Source organism: Heptranchias perlo, unplaced genomic scaffold (genome assembly GCF_035084215.1).
Source record: "Heptranchias perlo isolate sHepPer1 unplaced genomic scaffold, sHepPer1.hap1 HAP1_SCAFFOLD_404, whole genome shotgun sequence".
Taxonomy (NCBI): Eukaryota; Metazoa; Chordata; class Chondrichthyes; order Hexanchiformes; family Hexanchidae; genus Heptranchias; species Heptranchias perlo.
The window spans coordinates 111,427-133,172 of record NW_027139416.1 but is presented as its reverse complement, the minus strand read 5'-3'; the positions used below and the strand labels follow the sequence as shown (position 1 = coordinate 133,172).

Genomic DNA, 21,746 nt, shown 5'->3' with positions numbered 1-21,746 from the left:
TCCACCTCCCAAGCTCCAGCCACTGGGGCAGCTCCTCGTAGGAGCACCAGGATAGGAAAGGTACACGAAAGACAGGCACTAAGGGAATGCACAAGGTCATTTGTTTCATTTTGTTTGCAGAATGCAATGATTAGTTTGATAATTGAGATTTGAATTTGCATTTGGTGTTGGTTTTTCTGTCTGTGGTCAAGTGAGGGCGGGAACAATAAGTGTTGGGAGAAGGAGGAGGATGTGATGGTGATTGACAGAGGAAAGGGAAGGATTGTGGGACTGCTGGTGAATGGGGAGGTGGAGTTGAGGTTCGTGGAATCGCTCCTCAATGAGCTGATCTCTTGGAGCCCTGGCAGAAAGGGCTGTGGAGATCGCTGCCTCTCCTCCTCTAGTTTGTCGGCTGATGGAGGATTTTAAGATTATGAACGGGTTTCATAGGGGAGACGGAGAGAAAATGTTCCCACTTGTGGGGGAGTCCGAAACTCGGGGTCATCAATATAAGATCGTCACTAATCCATCCAATCGGGAATTCAGGAGAAACTTCTTCACCCAGAGAGTGGTTAGAATGTGGAATGTGCGACCACAAGGAGTAGTTGAGGCGAATAGCACAGATAGATTTAAAGGGAAACTAAATAAACACGAGGGAGAAAGGAATAGAAGGAAATGCTGATAGGGTGAGATGAAGAGGAGTGGCAGGAGGCTCGTGTGGAGCATAAACACCAGCATAGACCATTGGGCCGAATGGCCTGTTCCTGTGCTGGAGACTCTGTGTAATTCTGTATAATCACTGCACCACACTTCACTAAACATCCTTCTCCCCATCCTCACACACTCAGCACTGTCACAAACTTCACTCACCCACAACTCACATACACACTCAGCTATTCCACCATGACAGCCACATTCTCCAAACACCTCACAAGACTGTTTCACATGGCTCAGTGATCGCACTCTCACCTCTGAATCAGAAGGTTTTGAGTTCAAGCCCCACTCCAGCAACTTGAGCCTAGACTTACACTCCAGTACAGTACTGAGGGAGTGCTACACTGTTGGAGGTGCCGTCTTTCGGATCTGATGTTAAACCAAGGCCCAATCTGCCCTCTCAGGTGGATGTAAAAGATTCCACAGCACCATTTCAAAGAAGAGCAGTCTCCTGGTCAATGTTTATCCTCAACCAACATCACTAAAGCAGATTATCTGGTCATTATCACATTGCTGTTTATGGATCTTGCTGTGTACAAATTGGCTGCTGCTTTTTCGACATTACAACAGTGACCACACTTCAAAAAACACTTCATTGTCTGTAAAGTACTTTGGGACGTCCCGAGGTAGTGGAAGGCGCTATATAAATGCAAATCTTTCTTTCCTTTTGACTCTCACTGACACACTTCCCTTTCTTGCAGGCCAATTAGGCCAATTAGTGTAACACCTGTTGTGGGGAAGTTTCTCGAATAAGAACATAAGAAATAGGAGCAGGAGTGGGCCACACGGCCCCTCGAGCCTGCTCCACCATTCAATAAGATCATGGCTGATCTTCTAACTACTCCACTTTCTCACCCTTTCCCCATATCCTTTGATTCCCTCAGTATCCAAAAATCTGTCGATCCCAGTCTTGAATACACTCAACGACTGAGCATCAACATCTGTTATTAGGGACAGAGTGACTGTAGGGCTTTCAATTTACTCTTTAGGGTAATCAGAGGCAAGATCAAACAAGGCTTTAAACTTTTCTAACCAATTGGTTTTATTAATATTAAAATACCAGTTTTACAGATAGAGATTGATACAAGCTTACTTAGAAGCACAACTCGAAACTCAGAATGGCCAATTCATCTGCTTCGGGAGACTGAGAGGTTAATTCTCCATCACCATCCTGTGCTGTGATCTTCTGGTCTGTCTCTGGTCTCTCTCGTGGACTGTCTCCTTCCATCTCACTAAAATGGCTGGTCTGAGACCCTTCTTGCTGCTCAAAACACATTGTTGTTCCTTTTCCCACTCTCTCTCTTTCCCATGGTTTAAACAAGTTGATACGACAGCATCTGATGTTTACAACAGCTTCTCACAGACTTTCAAGGCCTCACCGCTGTCTTATCTTTAACCGTCCAGACAGTCTGCTGAATAAGACTTTTCCAATGTGACCAACCTTCCCAGCATGCTGCCTTGAACAGTCAGTTTAACAGGTCCTTTGTTGAATTAATACTTTTAACCAAACTCAGCTCCTTTAGCAGGTAATTAATAACTGGGATTGAAAAGTCCAAAATCCTTCAGTGAGTATGAGCGATCGAACAACTGACTTTAAATCATTCAATGAATCTGAATTGCACTCACCACAGATAAGGTTAAGAATTGTTGTTACAAGAAGTTTAATCACCGAGACATCGACACAAAAGTTCTTTCAAATACAACAAATGAAAGAAAAGTGTTCTAATCATAACAAGCTGTATAATAACAAAAAGTATAGACATGATTTTCACCCAAGGATGCTGTCCCACATTATAGACGACCTCCCACCATTCATGATTCCCAAGGGGAGAGGTCCCCTTTTCAATCTCAGCATTACGTTGTTTCATGTGCACTGTCAGTCTATCAATATTAGGGGTTTTAAACTACAGAAGTAATCTAAGAAAGTGGTTTCCCTTCTTACTTCTCAGTCTCAATCTTCAACAGCCCCTCCCTCCCCCTCCTTTGTGGGATCCTGGGGGCCTTATCCAAGGTCCTCATCTTGTTAGCATCACAGACCGATCTCCAGCCATTTGCTCTTCTAATCGAAGTTTCATTTGGTTAATATTACACATCATGATAGAGACAAAGAAAATCATAATACATTGTACAGAAAACTACAGAAACTCAGCTCCCCCAAATACTACCATATTATCAAGAAATCTTGGACTTCAAAGATCCTCCAGCTCCCCCTTTTCCCATTATCCATCTTGTGGATAATTCAGGCTAAGTATTATTTCTCCCCGGCCCTCAGTTGTCCCAATTTCATTGTGAACTCAAAGAAACCCAACCCTGAATTCTGGAAATCCAAATTCTCTGTCCCTCTTTACTTTAATGTCAATCCCTCTGACAGGTACCAGTGTGTTTAACTCATGGAATCATAGAATCATAGAAGTTACAACATGGAAACAGGCCCTTCGGCCCAACATGTCCATGTCGCCCAGTTTATACCACTAAGCTCGTCCCAATTGCCTGCACTTGGCCCATATCCCTCTCTACCCATCTTACCCATGTAACTGTCCAAATGCTTTATAAAAGACAAAATTGTACCCGCCTCTACTACTGCCTCTGGCAGCTCGTTCCAGACACTCACCACCCTTTGAGTGAAAAAATTGCCCCTCTGGACCCTTTTGGATCTCTCCCCTCTCACCTTAAATCTATGTCCCCTCGTTATAGACTCCCCTACCTTTGGGAAAAGATTTTGACTATCTACCTTATCTATGCCCCTCATGATTTTATAGACTTCTATAAGATCACCCCTTAACCTCCTACTCTCCAGGGAAAAAAGTCCCAGTCTATCTAACCTCTCCCTATAAGTCAAACCATCAAGTCCCGGTAGCATCCTAGTAAATCTTTTCTGCACTCTTCCGAGTTTAATAATATCCTTTCTATAATAGGGTGACCAGAACTGGACACAACTCGATCCTGATTGTTTCATTAACTGGTCGGTTTATGGAGTTTGTGTCAGTGCCTTGATTAAAAAAAGTTCAGATCAGTAGTGACCCAGGAGATGTCCTCACTCTCCTGAGCACATTAACCATTTCATGTAGTGATGTTGTCAACGTGACTGAGCGTGTCTGAGACCCGTTCTTCAGTGCATCTTCATCATGCATTCCACATACGAGTTGCCTCACACGCAACATATCACATTTACACACAGCGGTTTCCCAAAATCATCCCAAACGTGACATCAAATACAAACCATTCCTGCACTTTCAGTCTGTCTTATCAACAGATCGGGGGGTGTCTGGAGGTCTTTGCTTATCTCCCCCTGCACGGTCCCGATGTCTCGGGTAGTGGCCAGGTTATAAAATATTCCTCTCACTGTTCAGTTGAAGCAAGGACACAACCATCTCCAAGAGAAAGCTGTCAATGAACTATTCTTAACTCCCCTTCCCTGACTTTCACTGGATTGTGCATTGATCCCTGATTGATGTCCTTTGGGGGTTGTTCCCAGGTGATCTTTGTTTCTCACCGGTCACTCACACATCTTTTTCCCGACCCGCTGGTTTTGGTCATCACAAAATGTCCCATTATCACCCATGGTCACCTGGGACACTGATTGTAGACCCCGATTGGTGGGGCAATTTTCCTGTTTATACCTCACACACTCAGTCACTTCCTCGTGTCTAATGAAGTTAAACATCCCATAATATTACCATTTCATGTTGGTCGTGAGCCCTGGAGGAACCTTACTGTCCAATAAACTAAAAATCATTACCCCATAAACCATAGATTAAAAGTTCCCAGTCTGGTCCAATCTATCAATACATTGACTTAGTTTAGGACAGATGTGTTACCCCCCTGGGCAGTCCCAGAAGCTCTCAGCGATGCCCAGGAGACCCCAGGGGTGGAATTAGTCTCTGGTGTTAGTGCAACACGGGCGATAGTGAATGGACAGCCCATTTTACACCCCGCACGATTTTCCTTTCCACTGAAGTCAGTGTAACTCGGGCTGTCGATTCACCATCGCTGTTTTGAGCTACGGCCAAAGAACAATTTCAACCCCAGCCTCAGATTTTCAGAGCAGCTCTTTAAAGGGACCGTGACCTGTCACTACTATCATTCACCACTGAGATTAAGACAGTCACACCTGTCACTACTATCATTCACTACTGAGATTAATAGTCACACCTGTGACTACTATCATTCACTACTGAGGTTAATACAGTCACACCTGTCACTACGATCATTCACCACTGAGGTTAATAGTCACACCTGCCACGACTATCATTCGCTACAATGATTAACAGTCACACCTGTCACGACTATCATTCACGACTGAGATGAATACAGTCACACCTGTGACTACTATCATTCACTACTTAGATTAATACAGTCACACCTGCCGTTACTACGATTCACTACTGAGAATAATAGTCACACCTGTCACTACCATCATTCACTGCTGAGATTAATACAGTCACACCGGCCGTTACTACGATTCATTACTGACATTAATACAGTCACACCGGCCGTTACTACGATTCATTACTGAGATTAATACAGTCACACCGGCCGTTACTACGATTCATTACTGAGATGAATACAGTCACACCGGCCGTTACTACGATTCATTACTGAGATCAATACAGTCACACCGGCCGTTACTACGATCCATTACTGAGATTAATACAGTCACACCGGCCGTTACTACGATTCATTACTGACATTAATACAGTCACACCGGCCGTTACTGCGATTCATTACTGAGATTAATACAGTCACACCTGCCGTTGCTACGATCCATTACTGAGATTAATACAGTCACACCGGCCGTTACTACGATTCATTACTGAGATTAATACAGTCACACCTGCCGTTACTACGATCCATTACTGAGATTAATACAGTCACACCTGCCGTTACTACGATTCATTACTGAGATTAATACAGTCACACCGGCCGTTACTACGATTCATTACTGAGATTAATACAGTTACACCTGCCGTTACTACGATTCATTACTGAGATTAATACAGTTACACCTGCCGTTACTACGATTCATTACTGAGATTAATACAGTCACACCGGCCGTTACTACGATTCATTACTGAGATTAATACAGTTACACCTGCCGTTACTACGATTCATTACTGAGATTAATACAGTCACACCGGCCGTTACTACGATTCATTACTGAGATTAATACAGTTACACCTGCCGTTACTACGATTCATTACTGAGATTAATACAGTCACACCGGCCGTTACTACGATTCATTACTGAGATTAATACAGTCACACCCGCCGTTACTACGATTCATTACTGAGATTAATACAGTCACACCTGCCGTTACTACGATTCATTGGAAGTGATGTCATCAGAGGGGCAGACCTGGAAGTGACATAATCAGAGGGGCAAACGTGGAAGTGATGTCACCTCAGGATCCAGAAACAGGAAGTGATGTCATCCAATTCTCAGATTAATTGAACAGTTTTAGGGATTTGTTCCCACAATAAAATGCTGGAAACACGGGTTCAGTGAATGTGGTTTGAAATGTGTGTAAATGTCTCAGTGAGTCAGTGACCCGGTGAAATGACAGAGTCCCGGCCTCGTAGTCTAACTGAACTCGGATCCTGCTGTTGGACGGGGTCAGTGGGAGGTGAGTGAACTTGGAATTGTGATAGGCTGAGAGAAAATTATCAGAAAAAAATAAACACCATGATTTACTGCTGTTCCCAAGATAAGAGCCTCTCCCCTTCCTCTCGACACTCCCACACACAATCCCTATTCCCCAGTCCTTCCCATCAGACTCCACATCCCAGGAATGGGATCCTGAGGAGAAACTCTGGGAGCAGAGGACTTGAGGACGGTGTTTAAACCTCTCTGGGTGAGGTGGGTAGGGCTGTTTCCGTTCAGTCCATGTTACTAATCTCAGATCATCAGACAGAACCAAGTTCCAGTTTACTGTCTTTGGATCCAGGCTCATCGGTGACCTTTGCCCTAGAGAGGAGAGAAGAGATTGGTCAGACAGGGTTATTCCACTCAGATCAATGATTGACAGCTGCAGGGTGGGAGTGTCAGTATTTCCCAGACAGTGTCAGCCCCATATTACCTCTTAGACTGGATTCATCCCATGTTAAATCAATGGCCTTCAATCAGAATCCCTGTTAAACAGCAGTGTGTGGGTCCCAGTGCTGTACACTCAGTGCAAACACTGCAGTGGAGACACACAGTCGCAGTCAGTTTAATCACACAAGCCCCTGGCACTGTGCTCATGTTCTCCCAGACACAATGGAGGGGATTCACCGGCACACAACACATCCCACAGACTCACAGTTCCAGTCCCACAATCTCAGCACCGGCTGTACTGGGAACACACAGCTCACAGGAGTGTGCCCTGGGCTCTCTCCCTCCTGTTACTGTCCCATCCTGAATACAGGAGTGTGCCCTGGGCTCTCTCCCTCCTGATACTGTCACATCCTGAATACAGGAGTGTGCCCTGGGCTCTCTCCCTCCTGTTACTGTCACATCCTGAATACAGGAGTGTGCCCTGGGCTCTCTCCCTCCTGTTACTGTCCAATCCTGAATACAGGAGTGTGCCCTGGGCTCTCTCCCTCCTGTTACTGTTCCATCCTGAATACAGGAGTGTGCCCTGGGCTCTCTCCCTCCTGTTACTGTTCCATCCTGAATACAGGAGTGTGCCCTGGGCTCTCTCCCTCCTGTTACTGTTCCATCCTGAATACAGGAGTGTGCCCTGGGCTCTCTCCCTCCTGTTACTGTCCCATCCTGAATACAGGAGTGTGCCCTGGGCTCTCTCCCTCCTGTTACCGTCCCATCTTGAATGCAGGAGTGTGCCCCGGGCTCTCTCCCTCCTGTTACTGTTCCATCCTGCCCACAGCTTGATTAAAGCCTCCATCAGTTTACAAACAGTACCGCGGATTGACCTGAGAATTCGGATGAATCTTATGCCCCTTCGGTTAGTCCCTGTTCACTGTGAGTTCCCCAGGACCCCCCTCCAGCCCTGAGTCTGAAACTCGGACCAATTCCAAGTTGTGGAGAGGAAAGAGGTGCAGGAACTCGACCTTCGAATCCTCTGTACTAAACCCTGACTGAAGAAACACCAGAGAAAAACAAAGAGTTGAACAGAAATGAATCACTGCCCCCGTGATCCTTGTGTAAGATTATAAACAGACCTTGGGATATTCCCGCTCTTCCCGTGATCCCAGTCGACAGCTGGAGGACGTTCCCTGGGACAGGGGCTGCCCCAGAGGAGCTGTGTGGGGGAGGAGTTACATTCGATGGGCCCCTGTATTCGGTGGAAGCTGGCACTGTAAACAAAGCACACGGTGATTGGGAATTGTAACCCAGTGAGGTATAAAGACTCTGAGAAAAGGGCAGCAAATACTCGAAAACACTTGTTCTGTTGGACCCAGGAAGCCAATCGATGTGTGGGAACAAGTTAAGTCCTGTTTTGTCTCATCCACTGATTGGCTCTTGCTTCTGTATAGTTTTGCTTCTTGATAAATACTAATTACTATTTTTCACCCGCAGAGAACAAAACAGACCGACTGTGTATTGTGTCGAGTGAACCAGACAGCACGGGTGTGACAGACCCGAACACAGTGAAACTGACGGGGCAGGTATTACAGTCGGTGAAACCGACAGGAAAACGGGGTGGGAATTACAGAGTGAAACAGATCAGTCAAGTATTAGAGAGTGGAACAGATAGGGCGGGTATTAAAGGGAATGGAATAGAGAGTCACAGTAATACAGAGAGTGAAACAGACAGGGCAGGGATGGGAACAATTCAATAAATAAATCCTTTTGATGCCAACTGTGGGAACAGTCAATGTTCCTTAAATCAGTCAGTATCAGGACTTCCATTGATTTCAATCTCTCTCTCTCACTGTGTCTGTTTATATTTGTGTATTTATTGATTGTCTCTATATCTGTCTGTGTCTGTCTTTGACTCTGTGACAGGGCGTGTGTGTCTGTGTGAGTCTCTGTGACAGGGCGTGTGTGTCTGTGTGAGTCTCTGTGACAGGGCGTGTGTGTCTGTGTGAGTCTCTGTGACAGGGCGTGTGTGTCTGTGTCTTTGTAAGTTACTGAATTATTTTGGATTTTCCCAGCTGTCTGAACACAACTAACCCGACCTGCTCTCAGTCCCTTATATTGGAGAAAAGCTGCACGTTCTCACCAATGATTCCCAATATGTCTGAGTGATACTTTTCCGATCCATTCAGCCTCTTCTGGATAAGTTGAGATATATTGGACAGGTTCAGGGTGAGCGCTGGAACATCTGGGTCTGTGACTCTCTGAGTCTCAGTCACTCTGGAATGAAAGAGGAGAGAATGTTTTTATCAGTGGGGACATTTCAGATCAGAAACCCAAAGGGGAACGAGTGATCAGTGCAACAACCTGCACCCCTTCTAATGCTCGTACTGAGACCCCGCAGCAACCCATCCTGAAAATGGCAGAATCCCGGGATTTGCAGTCTCCCTGCATTCACACTGATCTCCACACGTGCAGTGGGATCCTGGTTTGCTGCCACTTCAGCTCAGTTTGTGATTTTCAAAGCCGTCTGTGTTCAGTCCAGTTTCTCTGTACTGGAGCCCTCATCTTTCCATTATTAATAATTATTATTATCCCGAGGGTCTCCAATCTGTGCTCCCCCCTCTCTGCAGGATCACACTCTACAATCATGTGAAGTGAGGAGAGGAGAAGGAACAGCCTCCCAGGGACCTGGGATCGGTGGGATTCCCTCACAGAGGCCATGATTTTAATCTGCCTGTGGGATGGCAGCGGGATGTCAAGGGGCCCGCGGGAAACCCGAAAAATTAATCCCCACCTTTCCCCACACGATCGCGACTTAATGGATGGCCCTTAACGTTGGTGGCGGGTTTGCCGTCTGAAAGCTGCGCAGCGGGCGGACTGCGCACCCACATGACCTGCTGTCAGTTGGAGTGTCCGTATTTAAAGGGCCATTGATGCAATGACTTTTGCTGCACAAAGGAACAACCAGGCAGAATGGAGCAGCAGAGGGACAAGGCAGCTCCACGATTTAGTGACTCCTCACTTGAGGTGCTGCTGGCCGGGGAGAGGAGGAGGAGGGAAATATTTTTCCCGGTGGACAGGAGGAAGTGGCCTGCCTCTGCCAACAAGAAGGCCTGGCTCGAGGTGGCTGAGGAGGTGACCAGCAGGAGCAACATCTCCCGCACTTGGGTTCAGTTCAGGAAGCGTTTCAATGACCTAACCAGGTCAGCAAAAGTGAGTACACTCACTGATTCTCCTGCAATCCGTGGTGCACATCACTCCCCCACCCTCACCCCCTCTCACTCTGCACTGCCATCACATCACTCCTCACACCCACTTAAGGCTCATCCTCAACTTACCTTCACTTCCTCAGCACTTCCTCACCTGCCCATTAGTCCCCCCACCACTACCACTCACCCCAATCCTCATCCAATGTGATGTCTCTGTCTGATACTCACCCTCTGATGCACCTCTTTCACGGTCAGCCTCACCCAAAGCAATGCATTCATTGGCTGACCACTTCACCCTCACTCACTCACACGTCTGTACTTTCTCCCCTCGTCGGAGAAGAGCTCAAAATACACGGGAGAGGGTGAGGACTGGAGGGGGGGCCACAACTAATAGTGGTCCTCACAGAGGTGGAGGAGGAGGCCCTGCAGATCAGACGCACCCTCGAGTGCCTGTCCATCGGGGACGGCGAGACTGGCACCCCACAAACATCTGGTGACACAACTTTAACATTCATCACACACAACATGAATTGATGTTAACAATGATTGGCATGTTGAACACCTCAGTATGCTCATCGCAACATGACACATCTGTGATGATGCTTAATATTGCCTTCTGTTCTCTCACAGGCCCTTGAATGACTGCAGTAACGGCAGAGGGCGATTCCTCAGAGGAGCTCCCGGCCTCTGAGGGTGCACCGTCACATCTTAGTGAGCCATCCACCAGTGCAGATACTCACACCTCGATGGTCCTAATAGTGAGTTCGTTGGGTTGGCACCTGGTGAGTCACCATACACAAGTGAGCACGAGCAGGCACTAGTGGCAGAGGCAGCTGTGGAGAGTCCGTGTCGTTGGGAACTCTCCTCTCCTCTCCAGACTCTGCTCAGCTGGACGCAGATGCTGAACTCCGGGGACCATCCTTTGAAAAGAGAATGATCGAGGGACAGCAGCACATTTACGAGGTACTGGAATAGCGGAGAGGATGGAGGAGTCCAACTCCTGCATGAGTGGAATGGTGGCACAGATACAGGAGGGAATCTCTGAGATACTGTCACAGGGACGTGCTAGAATATCTGAGATTTTCAGAGGTGAGGTGAGAGTGACTGCCCTTGACATCAAGGCAGCATTTGACCGAGTGTGGCACCAAGGAGCCAGAGTAAAATTGAAGTCAATGGGAATCAGGGGGAAAACTCTCCAGTCGCTGGAGTCATACCGAGCACAAAGGAAGATGGTAGTGGTTGTTGGAGGCCAATCATCTCAACCCCAGGACATTGCTGCAGGAGTTCCTCAGGGCAGTGTCCTAGGCCCAACCATCTTCAGCTGCTTCATCAATGACCTTCCCTCCATCATAAGGTCAGAAATGGGGAAGTTCGCTGATGACTGCACAGTGTTCAGTTCCATTCGCAACCCCTCAAATAATGAAGCAGTCCGAGCCCGCATGCAGCAAGACCTGGACAACATCCAGGCTTGAGCTCATAAGTGGCAAGTAACATTCGCGCCAGATAAGTGCCAGGCAATGACCATCTCCAAAAAGAGAGAGTCTAACCACCTCCCCTTGACATTCAACGGCATTACCATCGCCGAATCCCCCACCATCAACATCCTGGGGGTCACCATTGACCAGAAACTTAACTGGACCAGCCATATAAATACTGTGGCTACGAGAGCAGGTCAGAGGCTGGGTATTTTGCGGCGAGTGACTCACCTCCTGACTCCCCAAAGCCTTTCCACCATCTACAAGGCACAAGTCAGGAGTGTGATGGAATACTCTCCACTTGCTTGGATGAGTGCAGCTCCTACAACACTCCAGAAGCTCGACACCATCCAAGATAAAGCAGCCCGCTTGATTGGCACCCCATCCACCACCCTAAACATTCACTCCATTCACCACCGGCGCACTGTGGCTGCAGTGTGTACCATCCACAGGATGCACTGCAGCAACTCACCAAGGCTTCTTCGACAGCACCTCCCAAACCCGCAACCTCTACCACCTGGAAGGACAAGAGCAGCAGGCACATGGGAACAACACCACCTGCACGTTCCCCTCCAAGTCACACACCATCCCGACTTGGAAATATATCGCCGTTCCTTCATTGTCGCTGGGTCAAAATCCTGGAACTCCCTTCCTAATAGCACTGTGGGAGAACCGTCACCACACGGACTGCAGCGGTTCAAGAAGGCAGCTCACCACCACCTTCTCAAGGGCAATTAGGGATGGGCAATAAATGCTGGCCTCGCCAGCGACGCCCACATCCCATGAACGAATAAAAAAAAACATGCGGGAATATCTGAGATAGTGGCACGGGTAATTGCGGGAATATCTGAGATAGTGTCACAGGTACGTGCGGGAATATCTGAGATAGTGGCGCAGGAACGTGCGGGAATATCTGAGATAGTGTCACAGGTACGTGCTGGAATATCTGAGATAGTGTCACAGGTAAGTGCGGGAATATCTGAGATAGTGTCACAGGTACGTGCAGGAATATCTGAGATAGTGTCACAGGTAAGTGCGGGAACGTCTGCGATGGAGAGAAGGCGAGCCTCCATTGAGCTTCAAGCACGGCTCACAAATGAGTCCATTCAGGCCCTGACAATGGGCTTTCGGACTGTGGATGCAAACATGTCTGCTACCTTAAACAGGCAGACAGAAACTTTAGAAGTGGCCTTACTAGGCATCACACATATCCTCCAAACTGTTGTCAGCAGGGTGGTAGGAGTGATGTGGCCCTGACCCAGGAGAGGGATGTTGGCAAAAGGGGACATGGAAGTGGGGACACCACTCAAAGCGTTCCCATGTCTCACCCTTTGCCCCCCCTCTCAACCGGTACCCACAATGCTGCCTCCTCTCCAGGTTGCCGAGTCTGCCCCTGCACAGGTGCAGGTGGAGCAGTCTTTGGAGGGACCCTCATAGGCTCCAAAACCCAGACAGCGTCGGCCGAGAGCATCTTAACAGTCAGGCTATGAATCTGAGCAACCTGCCACTACCTCTGTTACAGCCACAGGGGATGCACCACGTAGAAGTAGGAGGAAGAGGAAGGCGAAGGTTTTGTGATCACCGGGGGTTTGCACAAGTCTGACAGACTGTCAGGTTTATCATTTATATTTGGTTTTTGTTAAATTCACATTAAATGTTATCATTCTCACCACTACTGCCACATCTTGCCCATTCTTGAGTCCCTTTTGTGATCGGGCCCTTTCATGTGCTTCATCATGAACGGTGAGACTTGATGCCACCCAGTGGGTGTGTTTACAGTGGGTGTATGTGTGGTTGTTGGACTGTTTTGTGCCGGGCGGGGGTGTTGGTGTTGGTGGTACTCGTTCCAGGTGGTCTGAGGACTGGACTATCCTCACTTTGCAGATGTCCTTCTGAGAATCGGTCAAATATCAGTGACTCCTTGGCCTCACGAGCAGCAACCCTCCTCGTCCTCATCCTCCTGCTCCTCCTCCTCAATGTTGATGGCTGGGGCCTCATCCACTGGTAATCCTCTCTGTTGCGCGATGTTGTGCAGGACACAACAGACGACTATAATTCTCCCCACTCTCGCTGGTGCGTATTGAAGCTCTCCCCCAGATCGACCCAGGCACCTGAAGCCCATCACATCGCATGTTCAATGACAGACCTGGTGGTGATGTGACTGTCGTTGTACTGACTCTGTGCCTCGCTGATGGGGTTTCTCACAGGTATCATGAGCCACGTCTGCAGGAGGTTTCCCTTGTCTCCGAGGAGCCAGCCCTTAAGTCTGTTTGGTGCGTGGAAGAGGGCCGGGATGTTGGATTCCCGCAGAATGAAGGAATCGTGGCAGCTGCCAGGGAATCTGGTGCACACGTGAAGAAATCTTTTCCGGTGATCACAAACGAGCTGCGTGTTGAGGGAGTGATATCCCTTTCTGTTGGTGAACAGTCCTGGCTCGTGTGGAGGTGCTCGGATTTCTACGTGTGTGCAATCAATTGCACCCTGTACCCGTGGGAAGCCAGCACAGTGAGTGGAAACCCACTGCCCTCTCCGTCTGGCTGAGATCGTCCATGGGGAAGTTGACATAGTGAGACACCCTGCAAAACAAACCATCGGAGACCTGTCTTATGCACTTGTGGGCAGACAAATGAGAGACCCCGATGATGTCACCGGTGACACCCTGGAAGGATCCGGAGGTGAAGGAGTTAAGGGCAGTGGTGACTTTAACTGCGACGGGCAATGCGATGCCACCAGGCCCAGCCGGGAGCAGCTCTGCATGAAGGAGGCTGCAGATGTCTGCGACCACCTGGTGACTCACTCTCAGCCTCCGGATGCACTGCTCCTCAGAGAGTCCAGGAAGCTCAGCCTCGGTCTGTAGACCCTCTCACGAGGGTAGTGCCTCCTGCGATGTCAGGCCCTCTGTTGTTCCCCTCTCTGCTCTTGTGCGGGTCCCTGTGACGTACCTCTGTCTTGTGGAGCTGCAAGTGGTGGATCTGCAGGCCGTGCCTGGCGACGATGGTGATGTGCCTCCTCCTCGGATATACTGGTGAATGCAGCCATCGCGCCCCCCATCCTGATGTTACCAGTTTGAGGGGGTCCAAAATGTAGGTAAATATGTGTAAACAGAACAATTCTGAGTGTGAACCAAGAATTCTCAGACTAAACACAAAGAACTCCCAGCCAATAGTTTGTCTGAGAGAACTGAGTGCCCTGCTGCAATAACTCACCTTTTATCCCCATCTGTCAAACAGGGATTTCAATGGCCAAATGGCTGCCGGCTGCAACTCACCTCCGTTTCCATGGCATGCTTCACACAGCACAGGAAACACGTTGAGGCAGCGTTGATATCGTTTCCCTGCATCAATAAAATGTAAATCACAATTCCAAGGACTTTAACTCCGTTAATTGTGGGTTTAAATATCGTCCCGTCCCAGCTTCCTGAACCCCGCGCACCCAGGTGGCTCTGGGTCGGACGTGTTTTTCAGCGGGTTGGAGCCGGGATTCCTTCCCGCTCCGGAAATCCCCGATTTTGTTTGCCCCACGCCCCCAACCCACCCGGACCTCGGAGATAAAATCGTGGCCAGAGGGTCCAATCACAGTGACATTACTGGGAAATCTCAGCACTGACTCATTTCTCTGTTAGTGGATAGAATGAGCCAATCACAACACATTTTACTGTCACTCTGACACTGGGACCTGCCCCTCTCCTCATTTCTCCATGGGCTGGTTGATGGAACAAGCCAATCACACAGCACTTACTGACCCAATGGAATAAAGCTGTCACTGACACACATGGAGCCTTTCGGAAGCCTCGGTTAGATACAGGTCACTGCAGGTTTCTCTCTCTCTCACTTCCTGTCTAACAGGTTCCTGAGAAGCTCGACACACCGATGGAACAGCCCAGGTCACTCAATAACAACAACTTGCATTTATATAGCGCCTTTAAAGTAGTGAAATGTCCAGGGGGCTTCACACTGAGCCACATAAGGAGATATTAGGACAGGTGACGAAAAGCTTGGTCAAAGAGGTAGGTTTGAAGGAGCATCTTTAGGAAGGAGAGGTAGAGAGGCGGAGAGATTTAGGGAGGGAATTCCAGACCTTAGGGCCGAGGCATCTGAAGGCACGGCCACCAATGGTCGGGCGAAGGAAATCGGGGATGAACAAAAGGCCAGAATTGGAGGAACGCAGAGTTCTCTGGTCAGTGGACTGGTCAGGTCGGCAGAAAAGTGACAAATGGAATTCAATCTGGAGAAGTGTGAGGCAATGCATTTGGGGAGGGCAAACAAGGCAAGGGAATACACAATAAATGGTAGGATAGTGAGAAGTGTAGAGGAACAGAGGGACCTTGGAGTGCATGTCCACAGATCACTGAAGGTAGCAGGACAGGTAGATAAGGTGGTTAAGAAGGCAAAGGGGAAACTTTCCTTTATTAACTGAGGCACAGAATATAAGAGCAGGGAGGTTATGCTAGAACTGTGTAAAACACGAGTTGGGCCTCAACTAGAGTACAGTGCACAGTTCTGGTCACCACATTATAGGAAAGATGTGATTGCACTGGACAGAGTACAGAGGAGATTTGCGAGGATGTTGCCAAGATTGGAGAATTTTAGGTATGAGGAAAGATTGGATAGGCTGGGACTGTTTTCTTTGGAACAGAGGAGGCTGAGGAGAGATTTAATTGAGGTGTATAAAATTATGAGGGGCCTGGATAGAGTAGATAGGAAGGACCGATTTCCCTTCGGAGAGAGGTTAATAACCAGGGGGCATAGAATTTAAGTAATTGGTAGAAGGATTAGAGGGGAGTTGAGGAGAAGATTTTTCACCCAGAGTGTGGTGGGGGTCTGGAACTCACTGCCTGAAAGGGTGGGAGAGGCAGAAACCCTCATTGCATTTAAAAAGTACTTGGACATGCACTTGAAGTGCCGTAACCTACAGGGCTACGGACCAAGAGTTGGAAAGTGGGATTAGGCTGGATTGCTCTTTTGTGGCAAGCACGGACATGATGGGCCAAATGGCCTCCTTCTGTGCCATAAATTTCTCTCATTCTATGATTGTATGATTCTCAGGGGGTTCTAGGGCTGGAGGAGGTTACAGAGATAGGGAGGGGCGAGGCCACGGAGGGATTTAAAACAAGGATGAGAATTTGAAATTCGAGGCGTTGCTGGACCAGGAGTCAATGTCGGTCAGTGAGCAGAGGGTGATGGGTGAACGGGACTTGGTGCGAGTTAGGATACGGGCAGCAGAGTTTTGGATCAGCTGAAGGTCATGGCGGGTGGAAGATGGGAGGCCGGACAGGAGAGAATTGGAAAAGTCGAGTCGAGAGGCAACAATAGCATGGATGAGGGTTTCAGCAGCAGATGCTGAGACAGGTGATATTATGGGGTGGAAGTAGGAGGTCTTGGTGATGGAGAGGAAATGGGGTCGGAGGCTCAGCTCAGGGTCAAATAGAACGCCGAGGTTGGGAACAGTCTGGTTCAGACTCAGACAGTGGCCAGCGAGGGGGATGGAGTCGGTGACTTGGGAACGGAGTTTGTGGTGGGGACCGAAGACAATGGCTTCGAACTTCCCAATATTTAATTGGAGGAAATTTCACCTCATTTAATCGTGGATGTCGGACAAGCAGCGTAACAAATCAGATGCTGTGGAGGGGTCGAGAGAGGTGGTGGTGAGGTAGAGCTGGGGGTCGTCAGTGTACATGTGGAATCTCCCATTTCCCACAGGCTGCCTGAGCCAATAACCCCTCAAACCACAGTTAAACATCACTCAATATTCCCACCATTTGAAAGCACCTTATCTGGGAAGGTTTCCAAGCGGTGATTCTACTTTCACTCTTCTCCCAGATACAGGGGAAGGTTCCCTATCAGCAGCAGGTACTGTATGACTGAGAGGAACTTACCTGGAAAGGAGCTGCTTCGAGTTCTGTGAATAAAGAGAGGAGATCAAATCAGTCAACGAACAAATCAACACCCAATGGAACCATAGAGTGAATTTGGGATTGAGAGTAAAGAGTTCAGTGTATAACAGTAGGTGGGGCCAGTCACAGGAATGGGCAATAATCCCACATTTCACTGCACTCCATCCTGGGGCAGCACCAACACTCCGAGGGCAGGGCCGAGGGGGCAGCACCAACACTCCCAGGGCAGGGCTGAGGGGGCAGCGCCAACACTCCGAGGGCAGGGCTGAGGGGGCAGCGCCAACACTCCAAGGGCAGGGCTGAGGGGGCAGCGCCAACACTCCGAGGGCAGGGCTGAGGGGGCAGCGCCAACACTCCGAGGGCAGGGCTGAGGGGGCAGCGCCAATTCTGGGCCCCATCAACAATCTTCAAACAATTCAGCCCTCTCACCAGCCTCACAGAAACGCCCCATTCCCCAGACATGGCCCTGTTTATATTGAAGATGTACCTGAATAAAGGAGAGATGGTCCCTCTGTACCAGACTCTGGGTTTCTCCATCTATTAATGTAATCTGTTCCATCCTCTTGTTTAATGCTTCAGAACAGCTTCTAATCTGAGAGAGAGCTCGGAGACCCTCCTCATCGATCAGTTTCAGTGCGTATTCTTCATCTTCTTCCAGCTGTCTCCTCCATTCAGAGAAGCTCTTCAATAGCTTTCCTTTCAGCTCATTGATCCGTGTCTGAAACCCAAACCAACTCTCATTACAAACGGCCCTTCCACACAGCTCTTACCCTGAGTACACGGCACTTTCCAGGGACGGGACAGTTTGTTTCGATCACCACTCGATCACCGTTAAAGATGGACAAGCAGTGGGGGAGGGTCTACTGGGGGAGAAAACAGAGTTTAACGAGTGTTGCCTTGAGCCTTGAGTTTAACAGAAAGAGCACTGTATTTAGACTGTGTATGGCACTGCCACCTGGTCCATCCACACCTGGAGTGATGGGTCCAGTTTTGGTGCCCACACCTGGTGAAGGAGATTGAGACTCTGGAGAGGACGGTGGCCAGAATGACACGTAGTCTGGTGGATTTTAGTTCTGAGGATCGGCTCCAAGAGGGAGGGCGATTTAGAGAAAGGCAGGCCGAGAGGGACATGATTGAGGTTTTTAAAATGATCGAGGGATTATTGGACTCATTCGTTGGGTGAGGTACTTGAGATGGATCGGGATGGTAGGACTAGAGGGCCTGTGTATAAAATCCATAGGCACAGAGTTAGGTTAGACCCCAGAGTCCTCGATCTCTGGAACAGACCCCCTGAACACGTGGGGGGTGTGGAGTCACTCCCACCCTTCAAAAGGGAGCTGGGGAGAAATTTCCCAGAGTTTGTCCTGAATTGTCTGCAGGTGTTTTTTCTCTCTTCTGTTTGCCTTTCCCAGGTGAGTACATGGTTCGGGGTGGATCAGTGGTGTGTGTGATTGAACCCTGTCTGCATGGGGCAGGCTCGCTGGGATTAATGGTCTTTTCTTCCTCTTCCTTTCTATGTTCATCTGATACAGGCTTCAGGGCAAGTCTCCAACTCCCAGCCTCTGACTGTGTCTGTTTCAGGAAATCCAGTGCCCAAGTGATGTAATAATATTCCCTGGGACGTGCAGGGAGAGTTAAGCAGCTCCCCCTCACATCAAACACACGGGGAACTCAGTGTAATCAGTGACTCGGCCCCAACACAACCAGCCTGGTTTGGCAGGCCTGTTTCTGATGTGCTCATTGACTCAGCGGGGAGAGAAACCCGTTCTAAATCCAGTCCCACTTTACCCACCTTTATTTCAGCTTCTGATCTTTCCAAGTCTCGCTGTTTGCTGGAACAATTCTGCTGGACTCCCCGAAGACTCTCGATTTCTCTCTCCAATTCTTCCTGTAAAGGCAATTGGAAAGTGTTTGAAAGGGATTCAAACTGGAATGTAAAAGGGAAATGATTCCGTTCCAGGAGTGACCCCACTGGGTGTGGATAGAAAGTGGTTTGGGGGATTCTCAGTGTCTGGGCCCTGAGCAGAAATATTCCCTTCTGTGACTCTCAGTAAAGAGGCGCTCCCTGCCCTGTATAAACTGAGGAACCACACACACACCGGCTTCTTTTCACACTGACTCACCGTGTGCTGCATTTTCACACGGACTCAGCTCCTCCATTTCCAGGAATCAGCCGAGGGGAAAGGGAGACAGACTCAGTCACACCAGCATTTCTCAAACACCAATTCCCTCTTGTTGTGAGAAACAGTTTCTCCCCCCAGCCCCTGAGTCTCCCCCCGTGGGTGTCCCTCACTCCCCCCACTGGTGATGGTCCTCTCCCTGCTGGTCAGATGGCAGAATACCCCAGCGTTACACAGGGCTACAACATGCTCTGCTCCACAGCCCTGTGCCATGGAGTGCCAGTTCTCACTGGTGCCCACACAGTGAATTACTGAGCTTCTACAGGAAAACTCTCCCTCACTGTATTTAATATCAGGAATTGTGTCACTCACCTTAATTACAGCTTGTGCCTGATCCAGGCTCAGCAGTGTGTGGGATTTATGTTTCCCTATTATTATACAGGAAACACACACACACTCTGCATCATCTTTACAGTAGAATTCAAGAACCTTCTTATGGTCAACGCACTGCCTGTCTGTGAGATCAGCCACAGGTTCGATTAGGGTGTGATCTTTGTAGGCCTCTTTCAGTGAATGTGGTTTTAAATGAAGGGAGCAAAAGGAAGCTTCACATTTCAGACACGTCTTGACAGCTGGGGATGGATTCTCAGTGCAGTACTCACACGCGACACGGGATGATTTAGCAAGAGGCTGTGACTGGTTGTATTTTTCCACAATATTACACAGCGTGAAGCTTCTCTTCAGACTGGGCCTGGGGTTGAATTTCTGGCGACACTGAGGACACTCAAACCCTTCTGGGCCTGGTGTCTGGGCCCAAACTCCCTCAATACATTTCAAACAGAAACTGTGCTGACAGGACAACACCACCGGGTCCTGGTACACCTGGAGACACACAGCACAGGTTAATTCATCCTCGAAAGCTCCGGGCTCCATTCCTACAGCACCTGAAGCAGCTTTCACACAGAACAAGAGAGAGCGAGGAACCAGAGCAGGAAGTGAAATTCTTATAAACACTCGGTCTGGGGAGTGACAATGTGAGTTTCATTTCCTGATTGACTCTGTCTGAAGATTAACCCTTTCAGGCCTGCAGCAGCAGTTCAGAAACAAAATCAGAAACACAAGATTACAATTTTACAATCTGGAGCCAGAATACAGCAAACTGGGCTCAGGAAACACAAACCAAAAACTAATCAGCTCAGACCAGACCCAAAATGGTTTAAGAAGCAAATTAAAACTGATATAAAGAGGAAAAAATAACCTTGACAAATCCTGCAGAGAGGAAGGTGAAGGAGATTTCTGGGAGGAATAGAAAAATATACAGAAAAAGTTAAAAGGTTCATCAGAGGGGCAAAGAGAGATCATAAACTCCATCTTCTCATAATGAAGTCTACGTGTTTATTATCATCTTTCCTCTCTCTCTTCCCCCCCCCCAATTTTTAATGATTAATTTCCACCCTCTTCCTCCTCAGGAGGCAATAACCCAAAGTCTCGTTCCAGCCCAACAGGCAGTGTTTGCCTCCAGTACCTCACCCTCACGTGGCCAGCATTCATATGTAAACTTGGACATCGAGTACTGACAAGGTATTTGACCGTGGAGAGAATCACAGCTCAGCCCAAGCCTGTTTTTTATTTCTCTCTCTCACTCGTGCTCTGTCTCTCATAGGATCAGGAGGAGGCCATTCAGCCCCTCGAACCTGTTCCGCCATTCAATTAGATCATGGCTGATCTGTATCCTAACTCCATTTACCCACCTTGGCTCCATATCCCTTAATTATTAATTGAGCGAGTATCTCCTGCTTGTAGTGGGAGAGAGTTCCACACTTCCACCACCCTTTGTGTGAAGAAGTGTTTCCTAACTTCTCTCCTGAATGGCCTGGCTCTGATTTTAAGGTTATGTCCCCTTGTCCTCGACTCCCCCACCAGCGGAAAAAGTTTCTCTCTATCTACCCGATCAATTCCTTTCAAAATCCCAAATCAAATCACCCCTCAACCTTCAATATTCCAGGGAATTCAAGCCTAGTTTATGTAATCTCTCCTCATCATCTAACCCGTGGTATGTTTTGAAGTGCAGTCAATGTTGTGAGCTGGAAACACAGCAGCCAATTTGTGCACAGCAAGATCCCACAAACAGCAATGTGATAACGAGCAGATAATGTGTTTTCCTGGTGTTGATTGAGGGATAAATAGTATTCAGTCCTGCACTGGAGTGTCAGCCTAGATTTAGTGCTCCAGTCCCTGGAGTGGGACTTGAACCATCACATTGTGACTCCCGAGGCGAGAGTGCTCACACTGAGCCCCGGCTCACACCCACATTCATTACTGAGGGAAACACTTCAAC

The 21,746-nt window shown here is 48.5% G+C and overlaps 1 protein-coding gene across 1 annotated transcript; it reads right to left on the bottom strand.

The window, feature by feature from the left end:
• Positions 1 to 1,717: 1,717 nt before the first annotated feature.
• On the bottom strand, positions 1,718 to 20,463 carry LOC137312208 (E3 ubiquitin/ISG15 ligase TRIM25-like). Its single transcript, XM_067978857.1, has 7 exons — positions 19,781 to 20,463; positions 19,081 to 19,176; positions 17,776 to 18,006; positions 17,271 to 17,293; positions 8,855 to 8,988; positions 7,851 to 7,985; positions 1,718 to 6,657 (listed from the first exon to the last, which is right to left on the bottom strand). The coding sequence occupies exons 1-7, from the start codon at positions 20,339 to 20,341 to the stop codon at positions 6,137 to 6,139; spliced, it is 1,701 nt and encodes a 566-aa protein (XP_067834958.1). The 5' UTR covers positions 20,342 to 20,463; the 3' UTR covers positions 1,718 to 6,136.
• Between the last annotated feature and the right edge of the window lie 1,283 nt (positions 20,464 to 21,746).

Excerpts from the sequence above, each read along its gene's own strand:
- LOC137312208 (XM_067978857.1), bottom strand. The coding sequence starts at position 20,341 with ATGGAGCCCGGAGCTTTCGAGGATGAATTAACCTGTGCTGTGTGTCTC. Across the intron at positions 7,986-8,854 it reads AGACATATTGGGAATCATTG|TGCCAGCTTCCACCGAATAC; the intron begins GTGAGAACGTGC and ends CTTTGTTTACAG. Across the intron at positions 6,658-7,850 it reads AAGAGCGGGAATATCCCAAG|GGCAAAGGTCACCGATGAGC; the intron begins GTCTGTTTATAA and ends TCTCCTCTCTAG.